Below are 16,789 nucleotides of genomic sequence, written 5' to 3' on the forward strand. Positions count from 1 at the left end.
TAAAATACAATAAGAAGATAAAGTAAAGTAAGTGAAGTTAAGATAATATAAGTTAGGTTAAGATAAGTTCGATTAAAGAAAGATAAGTAATGTTCAGATAAAATAAGTTAAGATAAATTAAGTGAAGAAAAGTAAATAAGACAAGTTAAATCAAGATAAGTTAAAGGGGCAGCATCATAACAAATCCCTTTAGTCTCATTCAGAGGGCCAAGGTTGGAAAAGTTCTGTTTCCTCCCTCCCTTAATATTCCACATTTTGTAAAAAGTCAGCTCGAAACGGGCTCCTCCTCCCCTATAAGAATGTGAGCTCCTCCCTCTCAAATTACCTTACAGGTAAAACAAACTCCAGTTTAATATAGACTATATATTATAATTTATTGTCATATATATAAATCTAAATACACTGCTTTTAACCCTTCCCTGAGGAGCAATGGGCAGCCACGGTGTAGCACCCGGAGCAGTTCCACTTTTAGTATCCGTTACATCACCTCGTATCGCCTTTGACTTGATCTGACGTGTTAGTGACACAATGCGATGCAGCGGTTGGACAAAACAAATGATTATCACCTTAAATTCACTGTTCCTGTAGTTAGAAGACGAGAGGGGAAGAAGTGAGTGTTTGAAACAGATGACGGACTCCGATGCTGCTGCTGTGATAAACACACACAGACACACTCTGAAGCAGCACTGAGACAGACTCACAATCACAATAGCCGCTTATATACATGCGTTTCACAAAATCGCTTTGGTGATTACTGATCTCCCTCGCAAAAGTGAGGCATAAAGTCACCATCCATAGACACGTCCACTCATGCACATGTGTAGCGGTCTGTACTCTTGTTAGTGCGTTGTGTTAAGTTTTTAATTAAAACCACGTCACTTTTGGCCAACACAGCTTTTATTGGCGAGATCCTGGCATGAAATTACAACAGTCAGTCCTTGCTTCTGCATTAACACACACACATCTTACACTGAAAATATAAAAATCAACAAAAATCACCTGTTAATTATAAGTTTAAAGTAATTAAAAAAATAAATAAAACCGGAGCTCAAAGCCTGTGCTACTCACCAGAAGACAGCATGGTCAGAACTACAGCTGCCTTGTGGGTGCACGTCCTACGTTCACAGGGGTGAGGCATTTAATGACGCTGGGATAAACTTGATTCAATGTAATGTGTGCATATTGATGGCAAGTGGAATTATACATTATTAACTTTGTTACATATGCATGCATATGCAAAACAGCCTGTTTTTAGAAGTGTCATTAAAGTGACTTTTCAGAGGGTTAAAACTCTGGAAAACAGGTGAGTTTGGGAAAATAAACCTCAAATACTATGTTGTTTGGGTTCTTAGAACATGAAAAATAGCATAATACTGGACCTTTGAATTAGGGTAAGTTTAGCTAATCTTTGTTGGTGTGACTTCATCCTCATTGGCGTTCAGTCCTAAAAACAATGAGAGACAATGATGCTTTAATGCTGACGTGTTCATCAGAACACAAAGATCCTTTTTCATTTACCAGACTTTTGTTTTCTTCAGGAAAACAATTCTGAAGGAGAAAAAGTGTCTGTGCTTCGTGACGTTCTGCTCTGGCGCTTCATGACCGACGTTTGACCATCAGCTCTTAATTATTAACGAGCCTCATTGATTATAAAGCAGCAGCAGCTCTTTGTGTCGGTGTGTGACACATTCCTCCGTCCTTCAGCAGAACAGAGATCATCCAATCAGCATCCAGTGTGTGCGTGCACTGAGCGCAAGGCGTGATATTGTAATTAGTGCTGTCAATAGATTAAAAATATTGTGCGATTAATTAATCATGCTTCTGTGATTAATTAATCTAATGAATCTCTTTTTCAATCTCACCTAAAAATTGCAGAGAAAAGCCATCAACTTGAGGTATTTTCATTTAAATTATATTATTGTGGCAGATCGAAACATTTATGTGTAACAAAGTGGCTTTATATAAAGTCATTTATTGTTTGTTTTTAACAGACTTGAACCATTTACATTCCTATGTGAGACTAGACCCAAGGGCTGCTGACACCGTTAGTTTAGACCATCAGGGAAATCCTGATGTGTACTTCAGTCAGTCTACAAATAATCGAAAATAGAAATTAAATATTACATCAGGTTCATATGTAGTTAGCACATCATAAACGGTAAGAACAATTTTCTGAGCAATACAATTAATGAACACTTGTTGAACTTGTTGCTTTTTCTCTTCTTCAGTGAATATATAATGAATAAAACAGACCCATCAATCACAGTGCTGTAAATTAGCACGTCAAAAATAACAATGATCATCACAAAATAAAGTACTGTAATAACATCAAGTAATCACTTCTGGTAGTAGTAGCTCCGCCCACATCCTTCGGTGTGTTTTTTTTTTTTTTTAAACAAAAATTAACACGCACAAAGACTTCTCATGTTCTACCATTGTACTCGGTGCGTCAGTTTTATGGGTATAACGGAAAAGCGTGCATTGAGAAAGGTTCCATGCTGTTTGGGGTGCAAAAAAAAACTAGTGATGATTTTTTTTTTAGCGCATTACATTTTTAATTGAGATTAAAAAAAAAAAAATCTATTATGCTGAAACTCTGTGTTCTGTGCCGTGGCAATGTGAATGAACGGCTAACAGCATAGCATGTGTTTAGCTAAGGCATCGTCAAATGTGCTATTATGAAGGAACACAAAGACAGAAGGGAAAACTACACTTCCCATAATGCATCATCATTTAGGGTGGTACCAATTCTTCAACAGCACGAACTGACCTCTGATGAACCACAGACGCCTCAAAAAAGGCAGATATAATATATATATATATATATATTATATATATATATATATTAAAGTTTCACCAACCAGTTGACCAGTTGAAATGAAACACCAACAACTAAAGGGTGTGTCCCTCTGTGAGTGGAGTGTTGTTTTTGTTTATTCAAAGTGTGTGTGTGTGTGTGTGTGCGTGTGTGCGTCTGCGCGTGTGTCTATGTGCGTGCTCTGGACTATGTTTGTTCTGACCTACACACACAGCTCTCTGTGTGCGACACAAAGGCGTTGTGGTTCAAATTACTTTGTGTGAACAAAAGAGCTCTGTGCTGTGATGTTTAACACACACACGCAGAGCTGCTACGTGCTAAGCTAACAAAAACAAAACACATTTCTGACACTGAAAAATGTTGTAAATTTGTGAAACTAGTACAGTGCCCATCGGAAGTATGTATTCATATAGTGGAGCTTAAGGAGAGTTAGCAATTATGGCCAAATGAGTATGTGTTTGAAGGTTGGATGTACAAAGAGGTGTACATACTCTGTACTCTGTTGTGTCATAAAGGAGTTTTATTTGCGGGTGCAAAGTAAAATAGCGTGTGCGATTTCTCTGGTTTATCTCTATGGGACATGCGCATTAGGGGTGGCAGAAAAAGATCGATTTACATAAGAATCATGATTCTAATCATCCACGATTCTGAATCGATTCATGAACTTAAAAAAAATCATTTTGAAAATTCTATTTTTTTTTTTCTTTTTTACTTTGCAACATACAAGACAAAAGACAGGGACCAACAACAATGTGATAACCCGACAACATACACCCAGAGAACAATGAGATGAAGAGAGGAAAAATGTATATTAATATTGAAATAAGATATAATAATAATAATACAAATTCTACATTGACTCAGCCGGCAGCCCCAGCACCCTAAGAGGCTGAGGGGCCCAACGCAGCAGACACGAGGGGGCCACGTTACCCATCTCCCCCCAGGCCCCCTCCACTCCTTTACTTGTGCCACCTTTTATTTTTTGTATACCTTGAACTTATTCTTGTTGTCACTGAGAGTTGAGACTTACTTCTGGAAGAAAGGGGCAGCTGGCCTTAGTTTTTATTTCGGCAATTTTATTTATGAAAGTTTTTTCTTGAACAGTAAGTAAGTTTTTATTTGTTTCGCATGAATAAATGTTACCTTGTGTCTAAAGTTTGCCTTTGTGTGATTGCATCATTGGAGTCAGTTTATTTAAAATGATCTTATACAAACTATATTGTTTTGATTCCATAATTTGCCTTAACACACTATGCATTATATCAATTTTTGAATCAAAAATCGGTTAAGGCAAGGCAGATTTATTTGCATAGCACATTTCATACACAAGGCAACTCCTTGTGCTTTACATGATCAAAAAGTGCATGGATAATAAATGTCCCGGAGCATCCCCTGTCCTTAGACCCTCCTTTGGCAAGGAAAAATTCAGAAAACCAAGTGGGAAAATGAATTACCCACAAACATGTCATATACTGTAAATCCAACATACTACCATAGAGAAGAGACACAGAAAACAGGTGGGTTTTACACCAAAGGCTCCCCTCAGCAGATTCTTCTCATATTCTGCCTGTGGCACCAATGGAGCGCGCAATGTAACAGCCTCACACGCTTCCCCACATGCTTTTGATTTGCTTTTCCTTATTTACGTATTGGTGCACATTAGGTTATAAACACGTGGTAAAAACATCAATGTTTATGATCTTTCCCTGTACTTTATAGTAGTAGTAATAGTAGTACAGGGCTCTCAAGTTTTGAACTCAATTCAGAGTGAGACTTTGGCTGCAGCGGCAGTTTAGGTAGAATTAAAAAGACACAAATTCATACAAATAAAATTATTTAGTTAGCGCTTAACATTTCTTAGTGCAGGGGTGATTATTGTTATACACACACACACACAGCAATTTTGTAAGAAAAATCCACACAAATGCCACAGCCTAAAAAAGGCCGCACTCTATTGGCTGATGCCCTTCAGACAACTCGTGTTTCAACTGATAAGTTTCCTTTAATACGTGAAGTTACCTCTTCACTGCCCCACGTCCACATATCAGTCCATTTACAGCTTTTTAAGGTCATTTTTTACTGGAACCAGACCAATACACAACTTTGTCCGCTCTTCTTACCTTGAACTATTTCCGCTCCGTCTGTTCATCCTCCTCGGAAGAGTCTCCATCTGCCTCAGAGTTCAGTGATATCAACAGCTGCCAACAACTTCTGGGAACTTTTCCTTATGTCACAACTCTCTCTCTAAATGGCTGTTTTGGTGAAAATATCATAATGCCATATCCGTGGAGAAACATGTATTTTTCACTGTTCGCTTTTGGCACGGACGCAGCCATTGGCCGCCATAATTTCCGGGTCCCGTCCGTCAGGTCTAAACAGCGAACGGTCAAACAAACATGAAAATAAATGTTTTGAAATCATGAAATAAGTCCAAAATAACGCATGCACATACTTGTGTGTGTGTGTGTGTGTGTGTGTGCGCGTGCGCACAGAACTTTGTTGCTTTTATGTTAGATTAGATTTAACACAAGTTTTTTGAGGGTTATCATTTTATGTTTTCTGATTCATTTTGTGTATTGCGTTGTATGTCCTGTTATGTGTTAATTATAGTGTTGTGTGTCATGTATTGTTTTGTGTATTGTTTTTTTTGTACTGTTGTGTAATATATAGTGTACTGTTGTGTGTTTCCAGCTGACGGTTGAGGAAACTTGGACAAAGCGGGGTCAGAGGGTAAAAGCCATGTTATCGGGTCCACTTATTGGCATTAGCCTATTAGCATGATGATGAAATAGTGGCTCTCTGATGGGATTCTGCACATGTCTGTGAATAACTAGTTGGACAGACCTTGGACAGATCTTGGGCAGACTTTGGACAGGCCTTAGACAGATATTAGGCAGACTTTGGACAGACATTGGACCTACCTTGGGCAGACATTGGACAGACCTTGAACAGACTTTGGGCAGATCTTGGACAGACTTTGGACAGGCATTGGACATACTTTAGACAGACCTTGGACAGACAGTCAGTCCTGTGTCTTTTCTGTCTTCCAGTGGGTGTTAGCCTTTGAGATCTTCATTCCGCTTGTGCTCTTCTTCATCCTGCTGGGCCTGAGACAAAAGAAACCTGCCCTCCCTGTGAAGGAAGGTGAGCGACCACAGTGCACCAAAGTCCAATCATGTTCTCTATGATGTCATTACATTTAAGCTGTACTTTATTTTGGTGTATATTTATTTAAAGCTTCTGTATTCTGTCTGTTTGGGTTTCATTTATTGGGGGACAAAGTACTGATTAGAGATGAAATAACAAAGTACATTTATTATGATCCTTTGATTTATATTTCATTCACTCATAATGGGTTTGACGTGATGTACAGGAGTGCACACAACTGTCGTCATGGTAATCAGTTCACTGTGACGCTCTGTGTCGTCTTTGTGGTTTTTTTGTGTTTCTCCTGCATGATGCTGGTTGTCCACGTGTGGGACGGAGCAGTGTGTAAGTCAGATCTTTGTGTGTGTGTGTGTGTGTGTGTGTGTGTGTGTGTGTATAACTCTGTGTGTGTGTAAGTCAGTGCGGCTTCACTTTTGTCTCTAACCTGTTCTCTTCACACAGACAAACAGTTGTGTAAGTATACTCACTCTAATACTGTGTGTGTGCGTGCATGCATGTTTTAACTCTAACCTGTTGGTCGGAACAGAATAAAACGCCTTTACCATTATTTATTAATGAAATCAACCAAAGGTCCATAAATCTCCTCCTTCAGACATGTCAAACCCAACTTGGCAATCCATCTCCTGAAGTGCTTCTTTCTCTCTTTATTTTTAAGTTTTGTTCATGAGGTTCCGTCCTATCGCCACCATTGAGGTTAACATCTGATGATTACACCCAGAAATAATCAATACTCCACCTTTTGAGGAGGTTCTGTGGTTTTGGCAGTGTAGATTAGTCAGCACAGCACCCCCCCACAATTTGTCACTGCAGTTACAAAAGTGTCCACATCGTGTAAGAACTGGTTCCTGATTAGTTTGTGTGTAGTTTCATATTCAGGACCAACTTTGGTTCCTCGCTCTATGTTCCAGCGTTCTACAGCTCCGCCCCTCTCACCTCGGCTGGGATTATTCCCATTATGCAGTCTTTGTGTCCGGATGGTCAGAGAGATGAGTTTGGCTTCCTGCAGTACCAGAACTCCACGTGAGTCCATTCACCTCCTCCGTCTGCTGAGGTTCTCCCTGAGGAAATCTCATTAGAACCTTCTGATGTTCTCCTGTATCAGGGTGACCCAGCTCCTGGAGCGGATCAGTCAGGTGGTCCAGCAGAACCACCTTTTCGCACCAGACCGACCCAGTCTGGGTCAGCAGCTGGAGAACCTTCAACAGCACCTGGAGAACCTCAAATCTACACCCATAACACAGGACAGAAGCTTCAACTACAGCCAGGGTGAGGCCAGGTCTAGTTCTATGTCTTACTATTGTTGTCTGTCTAGGTCTGGCTCAAGTTTTGCTTCTAGGTATGGTTCCATATGTGTTCCCAGATCTGTTTCCCGGCCCGTTTGCAGGTTTGGTTCTAAATCTAGTTCTTGATTTTATTCTAGGACTGGTACCATATAGGTTTCCAGCTCTGGCTTCAGGCCTGATTCGGCTCTAATTTTGGTTCTAGGTTTACTACCAGGTTTTGTTCGAGGTTTGGTTCTAAATTTAGTTCTAGACTTAGTTCTGGGTTTACCACCAGGTTTTGTTCGAGGTTTGGTTCTAAATTCAGTTCTAGGCTTGGCAGATTTACTTAGTTTAGTTCTAGTTTTACTTCTAGATTTGGCTCTAGGTTTGGTCCTATATTTACTTCTAGGTTTACTTCAGAGACTGCCCTCCTCAAGATTTGAAATGACATTAGCTATAACCTGGACTTAAAAAAGCTCACAGTGTTGGTTCTGCTGGACCTTTGTGCAGTCTTTGATACCGTAGACCACACCATTCTTATAAATAGACTCAAATACCTGGTGGTGCTGTTCACAATTTTTTTTTTTTTATCCTACCTCACAGATGGGACTTTTATGGTAAATTTGGATATGTTCTCCTCTTAGGTCGATAAAATAACATGTGGTGTGCCTCAGGGATCAATTTTTGTGACCCGCATGTGAATTGTTGTGTTTGTCTCAAAGTCTTTTTGCAGTGGAGAATGAATGAGCAGGTGCAGAGGAGGACGAGGAGAAAGAAAAAGAAAGACAAATATTTTGTTTTGTTTTTAAACATAGACCATTTATGATATGAACCTTATTCAAGCTTTGACCCGAACCAGACAAAGCAAAACTGAAACCTACAGGTCCAACAGACATAGGTATTTATATCCGTGCCCGACCCGAAACCGACAATTAAAACCTATTTTTCCCTCATACAAATTACATATTTACATTTGTTTTAGTGGTAAGCCTGCTTTTACTAATAAATAACTGTTATTGTCAACATCAGATCAGCTCACGTGGAAACAATCACACGTCAAACACAGGCCCCAGAGACAGCAGTGGATCTGTTTATATAATCTACGTATCAAATATAAGGATAATCCATGTTCTTGTACAGAAAAATGATTGATTCAATAGTGGATACTTGTTCTTCAAGCCTGTCTTAATTCGTTCCCTCTCTGCTCCGATCAGAGCAGTCACTGACTGCTGAAGTGCAACACTTTTTTTTGCAGCCAGCACTCTCTCACACAGCTGTTGTTGTACATAGAACCATGTTTAGGCATTAGATAAATTATGTTTGATATTTAATCCTTATCACCTATATAAGTGCATTGCATTTTTTTTTTAAAACGGTATTGAAACTGATACCATTGCTTTTTTATGACACCGCGGTATACGGTATTACCGTATTACTGCCCAAGCCTAATGTCTCCTTACTTAGATCCTCTGTACTCAGCCATGTGCCATGTCCTTATTTTAACCTGTGTCTGTGTGCGGTGGACAGGGTTTGTACGGGGTGGATGTTATATTTATTTTTGTCTTTGTAAAAGCACTTTGAGCTGCATTTTATTGTACGAAGGTTATTTATTTATAAAGATTGAATTGATTTACTTCTAGGTCTGGATCTTGGTTTGGTCCTAGGTTTGGTTTCAGGCTTGGTTCTAGGTTTACTCTAGATTTGGTTGTAGATTTAGTTCTAGGGTTGGTTCCATGTTTGGTCCTCGGGCTGGTTGTAGGGTTAGGTCTTGGATTGGTTCTAAATTTGATTCTAGATTTACTTTAGATTTAGTTCTAGGTTTATTCATAGGTTTGGTTCTAGCTTTGGTTTTAGGTTTAGTTCTAAGTTTGTGAAACTCTTTGCGGGTCCACATAGACCTTTGTTTGTGGTTCTGTTCAGAACCTTCATAGACAGGATGTCTCAGAGCAGCGGGTGGACCTTACTGTTCTATGGTTCTGAACATGTGTGCGTGTGTGTGTGTTCCTCCTGCAGGGTTCAGTCTGTCCAGCGTCCTGAAGAACTCTTCAGATTTCCAGCAGTTTCTCATTCACAACTTCTCACTGTCAAAGTCCAACGCAGCATTTCTATTGGATACACAACTGTCAGTCGCAGAGGTAACACATACACTTGCTATTTTTCTCTTTTTCTTTCACACACACACACACACACACACGCACACACACACACACACACACACACACACACACACACACACACACACACACACACACACACACACACACAGTCTGTCTGTCTTTGTGTGTGTGTTTGTTACAGGTGAACAGGTTGATCTTTGGTTCATCTCTAATTGAAGAGAAAAACGAGTCCAGACGAACAGAAGAAGCGTTGTCCAATCAGGTGGGAGACGTTCGTCCCTGTCAAACTTGTATTGTTACAGAAAAATAAATCTTGTTGATGTTTTATTTGTTTTGACCTCCGAACTCGTCCACAGACGCTCTTGACTGGATCTATGCTCGAGGCGCTCACCTGTGGAGTGGGTGGAGCCTCTGAGCTCCGAGACATCCTATTGGTCTCTGAGAGGCAGAGCCCAGAGCTGCTGGCCTATCACGGCGCGGCGTGCAGCGGCAAGCGCAGTCAACGGTCGGAGCGCTTCCGTCAGCTGAGCCTGGAGCTGAAAGAGCAGATCAACACGAACAGCGTCATCGAGAAAGTGAGGATAACTTCACTCATCCTGGGAAGGCTGAACAGGAAACATTAATTTTAAGGAAAAAAAAAAAAACACAACACAAAAACCACACAGTAAAAAAAAAGTTCTCAAACATTCCGAGATTTTTATGCTGCGTTCACACCAAACGTGTTTCGGGCGTAGTTGGACACTTGTGCTCATTGAATCCGACGCTTGTCACCAGGGTCAAAGACGCTCTTGAGGCGCATCCAAACAAGTTGGTAAGAGAGCGCTTTGAACGCATTTAGGGAGGGGCTGTGGGTGAATGGAGAATAAAGTTTGGAGTTCCTTGCTGAACACGCCGCCTCCGACTCCCGTTCATCGGCTCTACATTATCAAAAGAGTGGCTTGGTTTTATTTGTGCCTCGGCGCCGTTTCTGGATTCACCAGAGCTGCGCTCGGATGAGTTTGACAACTTGCTGACCAGCATCAGCACTTGCATCTCCTACCAGGACACCAACTACAGGCGCTCTATGCCAGCAGAAGAGCGCCTGTCCATCTATCACCTGTTAGTGTTTTTTTTTTCATTATTCTGAATATGTCACAGTTGTGAAAATCTCCTGATTAGTCGACGTGCCGCGATATGCCCCAAAAGTTCAACAATTCCAACTCTAGCGTTGGTTGCATTGGAGGCGCCGGGCACACGTCAAAAGCTTGAAATCTCAAAACGCGCGTAAAGCTTCAAAACACTCCACACAGCAGGCACGGGACGCGCAGCGGGACCTCGCAATACTCCTAGAAGCACGTCCATCATATATTGTCTATGTAAACCTGACGCGTTTGGTGTGAACTTGCCATTACACAGGAGCTCGTTTGTTTCTGTTGCAACAATGTTGCCGTCATTTATTGGCCTGTGGAAATTAGGTTCTGTCATTGGTGGAAAGTGTTGCGATAGTTACTCCTAAATAAGTATATCCTGATATCTCTTTGTTAGCTTCACCTAACCCAACATTCTCTGTCACCAAGCAGCTGTTTTATGAAGCAGGAAATAAACTCGTTGACCTTGCCCAGGTGATATCAGCCTGGCTTCGTGCACACTTACATTACAGGAAAGGGGCGGAGATTGCAGCGTCAGACGAATTACAAACAGAGAAACTTTGTAGAGCAACTTACATCACAATTGAGGAATAATTCTTTAAAAATATAGAATAACAATCCATAATTCAGACCAAAAAAAACACTTGAAGGAAGGAATGATGAGTGTTAATGCTTAAATTAGTGAGGTTATACAGTATTAAATGATGGAAGAATAAACAGTTTCACTTTATTAAAGCACAGACATGTTTCTATTCACATATCCACCTCATTCTGGGTGAAGTTTGTAGATCTGATGCTGCGTTCATACAGCTCAGCTTACATCATAAGGTGGACAATATTTGTATTTTATATTATCTTATAGGACTCTCAGCATCACTCCATGAATTAATTAATTATTGAATTAATGAATGAATCAGGCTTTATCAGCTGACTAATTTCTGTCAGTACATCTTATAAAAGTCTATCGGAAGTCATCGGTAAATGAAAGGATTGATCTATCTTTTCTCTCCTGTCAGCTTTCAATCAGATCCAATCAGCGATGTGTTCACAGAAGGACACGTCCACTATTGGGCAGGTCATTTGTTGCGTTCTTTGAAGTCGTGCGTGTTTGTGTGATCACTGGAGATCTTTTCAGTCATTTGTTTCCTCTCTTGTCCGTCCAGCTGCGGCAGGGGCAGCCCGAGGCTGTGGCTCCACCCCCTCAGACCGGCCTCGGCGCCCTGCTGAAGGACGTGGCGGACGTGGAGCGGCTCCTGAAGGACGTGGACCTTCTCTCTGGCCTAGCTCGCCTGCTTCCTAAAGGCGCCTGCTCCTCTCGGACTCCAGTGTCCCCCGCCAGCACCAGCTCGCCCGTCAACGTTACCACGGGAAACCCCAACGCCACAGACACACCCGGCCAGGCGGAGAACCCGCGCTCACAGTTCTCAGCGTTTGTGCAGCTTTGGGCTGGACTGCAGCCGATCCTGTGCGGGAACAACCGGTGAGAGCCTTAGGGCTGCACAGGGACATTTGCACATCTGTGACATAATCATTGATAAACAGCAAAGGGGCATCACTATCAAAGATCCTGCATTGATGTGAGATGAACACTCCATCTCTGAGTGAAGGAAGTTCAGTGTGTGTTTGTGTGACATACTTGAGGTGTGTGTATGTGTGTTTGTGTCATACATTAGCCATGTGTTTGTGTGACATACATGAGGCGTGTGTTGTTGCAGGATCATTGAGCCCGAGGCGTTGAAGCAGGGCAACATGAGCTCTCTGGGTTTCACCAGTAAAGAGCAGAGGAACCTGGGCCTGCTTGTCCACCTGATGACTACAAATCCCAAGATCCTCTATTCTCCCATTGGCTCCCAGGTGGACCGAGTCATCCAGAAGGTAGACAGCATCAAAGCTGTCACGTTATTAAGATCCATGTCAGCATTAGAATGATGACCAAACTGAGCATTGTTGTTGTCGTTTTGCATGTTTTCATTTTGTGGTCATTTTTTTGGTCATTTTGTGTGTTTCTGGTGTTGTTATGTCCATTTTGTGTATATTTATTGTTGCTATTGTGTTTTTGTTGTCATATTGTGTGTTTTTGTTGTCTCATTGTGTGTTTTTGTTGTCTTGTGTCTTTCTGGTGATATTTTGTCAATTCTTTCTTACTTTGTGTATTTTTATTATTGTTTGTGTTGTCAGTTTGTCTGTTTCTGGTGTTATTTTGTCAATTTTTCTCTCATTTTATGTATTATTATCGTTATTTGTGTGTTTTGAATGTCATTTTGTGCGCCTTGGGCCGCCTGATTTCTATATGTGCAGCAGACGTTCAGTTCCATCCTCATCTTCCTTCGCAGGCTAACGAGACGTTTGTGTTGGTGGGAAACGTAACACATTACACACGGGTGTGGCTCAACATCTCGGCGCAGCTACGGAGCTTTCTGGAGGAGGGTCGTCTGCAGCAGGTGGGCTCAGCTCTCCATGAGCTCGGGGGGCTGCGAGCGAGCGGTGTGTGACCTCCTCCTGTGTGTCTCCTCAGCTCTCCTCAGAGCTGCAGAAACATCTGGAGCTGCTGGACGGCACCGAGCGACGCGTCTACAGCCTTCCCAACACCTCCACCCTGCTGGGACAGCTGGACACCATCGACAATGCTGCCTGTGGATGGACACGTTTCATGTCCAAGGTCTGTGACAGTCAACAAACAATCTTATCCAAGCACTTTACCTGTCAGTATGTCGTTTTAACTGGTCATCGTTACAACTGATGTCTCATTCATGCAGTCACTCAGTGTTTACATTGATCAAAACAACAAAACAACAACACCACACTTCACTGCAACATCTGTGCTTAGAACCAGTCACAGGATAATACTAATAATAATAAAAAATTATTTTATATGGCGCTTAATCACAGACTCTCAAAGCGCTTTACAGAATTAAGGCATTATTTTTTCACTCCACACTTTGTGGTGGTAAGCTACTATTGTAGCCACAGCTGCCCTGGGGAAGACTGACAGAAGCGAGGATGCCATAGTGAACCATCTGTCCCTCCGACCACCACAAACACTCACTCACACATTCATTCTAGGCAATGTGGGTGAAGTGTCTTGCCCATGGACACAATGGCAGATGCCACTGCCACTGGAGCGACTGTCCCCACTGTGGCACCTGGAATTCTCAGTGGTCTCCCATCCAACTACTAACCAGGCCCAGACCTGCTTAGCTTCAGAGATATAACGAGATTGGGCAATGACTGGCTGGTATGGCCAGAATAACACGATGACCAGTCCGACTCTAACATTCTGTCACATCATAACATGATGACCAGTCTGACTCTAACACCAGCTGCTCTGAGTGCTCAATGTGTCACAGGATCAACTGTTTCAAGAGGTTTTAGTGACCGTATGGTCAATTCATGCCTCACACACACACACACACACACACACACACACACACACACACACACACAGGATGCTGATTGGTTACTTGAGTTGTGATTTGTCGTACAAAGGTTTTAGTGTATGCGTGTGTGTGCGAGCAGGTCAGTGTGGACGTCTTCAAAGGTTTCCCTGATGAGGACAGTATTGTTAACTACACCCTGAACCAGGCCTTCCAGGACAACGTGTCTGTGTTTGCCAGTGAGTTCCTCTGTGTGTGTCTCAGGTGTGTGTCTCTCAGTGTGTGTGTGTGTCTTAGTGTGTGTGTCCTCTCTATGTGCGTCTCAGGTGTGGTCTTCCAGACCAACGCTGACGGCTCCCTCCCACCTCACGTCCTCTATAAGATCCGACAGAACTCCAGCTTCACGGAGAAAACCAACGAGATCCGCAGAGCCTACTGGAGACCAGGACCCAACACTGGGGGAAAGTTCTACTTCCTGTACGGCTTCGTGTGGATACAGGGTGAGCACTACCTGTGGCTTAGATCACTGAAATACTAATATTTACTATTACTGTATGTAGTTTATCAGTTCATGTTTCATTTTTTATGTTTGATGTATTCATTAGGTATGATTTATTAACATCTTCATATAATTTTTTATAAATTTTATTATTAATTATGAAGTATGTTTATTATTTTATTAGACATTATTTATTTATATTCTGTTATATGATGTATTATGTCTATTTTCTTATATTCTGTAATATTCATTATTTATTAAGGCTTGGACTCTATTACGTTGATTGTAATTCATTAATTACAGAAAAATAATGGACAAAAGAAAAATAATTCAATCACTTTTTTTTTTTGCACTCCAAACAGCGTGGAACCTTTCTCATTTTACAAGTTCCCGGCATACTCATAAAACTGATGCGCAGACCACAACACAAGAAACAGGAGAACCAGAGAGCGTTAATTTTAGTAACTAACAGTAACTAAACCCCTGCTTTCTGCTGACCTGACACTAGGAGGGAAATTCCAAAAATGCCTCGATTATGGGCATTACTGCTGTAGCAGGAAGACACGCCCACTCAGTAAGCCTGTCAGTGCTGTGCACTGAGACAGATGGTAATACACACATGATGTGTCTGTAAATACACACATAGCTTGATGAACCCTCTGATTAGCGCAGAATCTGCTCTTTATAGAAGCACAGAGTCAAAAACATCACCACTGCAGCGGGCTGCTTCACACAGTACACAGTGACCTCCTCATTAGGGCTGTCAATCAAAGCTCACCAAGGGCTGTAATTGGAGGAAACCCTCCTCCCTTCTCTCAGCTTTATAGGAGGGGTGGGGCCAACGGTGAAAGTTGGTGACACAGGCCAATCTAAAGAATTCCTTTCAGCCAATAGCAAAATTCAAAGGTAATAGTTCAACCCTTAGAGGCCAGTAACTCTGACATTTTACAACTAAACACACAAAATTTAAATACTTTTACTAAAATGTGAAGAGTGAGACTAGGATTAATGAACAGCACTACTTAATACCCAAATACATATTTTGGTTTGGGGGTGGTGTTGCTCTTTAAATAAAATCAAAAAAAGCTGTGGCTACAATAGTAGCTTACCACCACTGTGTGTGGAGTGAAAGAATAATGAACATCAATGTAAAATGCTTTGAGTGTCTATGAAAAGCACTATATAAAATCCAATGCATTATTTCTTTATTTTATCGAGTCCCACCACTATTTTATATTATTAATGATGTGTTATGACTATATTTTACTATATATAATTCTATTTAATTATTAATTATTTACAGTTTATATAGATATTTATTTATGATAATTAATGCTGTATAATGTTTATGAGTTATTTATGATGTGTTATTCCTTCTTGCGTGTGTTGACAGACATGATGGAGCGAGCCATCATCAACACGCTGGTGGGTCACGATGTGGTGGAACCAGGAAACTACGTGCAGATGTTTCCATACCCGTGTTACACCAGAGACGAGTGAGAACCTGCACCTTGCTCTTCCTTTAGTTCCACGTTACATTTTCTTCCCTTGTCCAATCATTTATCATTATTTATTACTTTTAGGCTTCTCATTATTACTTTGTGTGTAGGCCTTTTGTTTAGTGTTAATGACCTTTATTATCAATGAAGAAAGGTGGAGTAAAAGCACATTGATTGTATATCCATTAAAGCTGATATCCTGAGTTTCTGAGAAACGTCTCGATGTCCCGCCCAAAACAACTCCACTTCCTTCCACTGCCAATCAACCAGAAGCCACACCTCTTTTCTGCATGCGCATCGCGGAACATAACAAGGTTGCATTGATATAGGTCTATGGGTCATCGTTATTCTTTAGGCGATTAACATTTCTGAGGTAAGAGCCAAAATCATATGTACCTGTTTCCTGTTGTGACGCGTGGCCTTGTTTCCGTGCAGAGTTCCGCATTCACTTTGATTGACAGAGACCGCTACAGGAAGTTGAAGCCTATTGACTGGGCGATCACGGCACAATTTTCTCTTTGTATAGGGGTCTATAGGACAAAGGCGGGATTTATATACATAGACGTATATGAATGACCACAGGCAGTAGAACATAATAAAAGACTAGTTAGCTATTTTTTTGCATTTCAAAATAATGATACATAAACATAGATTTCTCAGAAACTCCGGAAATCAGCTTTAATAAGCTGGACAAATTAATGAAATATAACATTTACAGTAGGTGGTGATATGCACCTAAAGGTTTTTAAGAGGATTGGCATGAAATTGAGAGCTGGAGATAGGTACCGGCAGACCCCTGCGACCCTGATTAACATGAACAAGCGGGTCTGAAAATGGATGGATTAATAGCATGAAAGTAAAAAATTCCTCCTATTTATCAAACCTCACCTGTCATACCTCTATTCCCCACCAGGGGGCGTGCCAC

At 41.3% G+C, this 16,789-nt stretch overlaps 1 protein-coding gene across 4 annotated transcripts in view; it reads left to right on the forward strand.

The window, feature by feature from the left end:
- Window positions 1-16,789, forward strand: part of LOC114458867 (ATP-binding cassette sub-family A member 2-like) — a 65,845-nt gene that overhangs the window by 6,033 nt on the left and 43,023 nt on the right. For 3 of the 4 annotated variants that reach the window (XM_028441240.1, XM_028441241.1, XM_028441242.1), the window contains exons 2-14: window positions 5,869-5,962; window positions 6,895-7,006; window positions 7,089-7,252; window positions 9,262-9,383; window positions 9,547-9,627; window positions 9,722-9,940; window positions 11,656-11,972; window positions 12,208-12,367; window positions 12,826-12,933; window positions 13,008-13,151; window positions 14,009-14,105; window positions 14,193-14,366; window positions 15,759-15,861. In XM_028441240.1, coding sequence (XP_028297041.1) covers window positions 5,869-5,962; window positions 6,895-7,006; window positions 7,089-7,252; window positions 9,262-9,383; window positions 9,547-9,627; window positions 9,722-9,940; window positions 11,656-11,972; window positions 12,208-12,367; window positions 12,826-12,933; window positions 13,008-13,151; window positions 14,009-14,105; window positions 14,193-14,366; window positions 15,759-15,861 — 1,895 coding nt within the window. Of the gene's footprint in view, window positions 1-5,868; window positions 5,963-6,203; window positions 6,311-6,894; window positions 7,007-7,088; window positions 7,253-9,261; window positions 9,384-9,546; window positions 9,628-9,721; window positions 9,941-11,655; window positions 11,973-12,207; window positions 12,368-12,825; window positions 12,934-13,007; window positions 13,152-14,008; window positions 14,106-14,192; window positions 14,367-15,758; window positions 15,862-16,789 lie in introns of those variants that run through there. The other variant, XM_028441243.1, reaches the window with a different exon arrangement.

The sequence above is a fragment of the Gouania willdenowi genome, unplaced genomic scaffold (assembly GCF_900634775.1).
Source record: "Gouania willdenowi unplaced genomic scaffold, fGouWil2.1 scaffold_1_arrow_ctg1, whole genome shotgun sequence".
NCBI lineage: Eukaryota > Metazoa > Chordata > Actinopteri > Blenniiformes > Gobiesocidae > Gouania > Gouania willdenowi.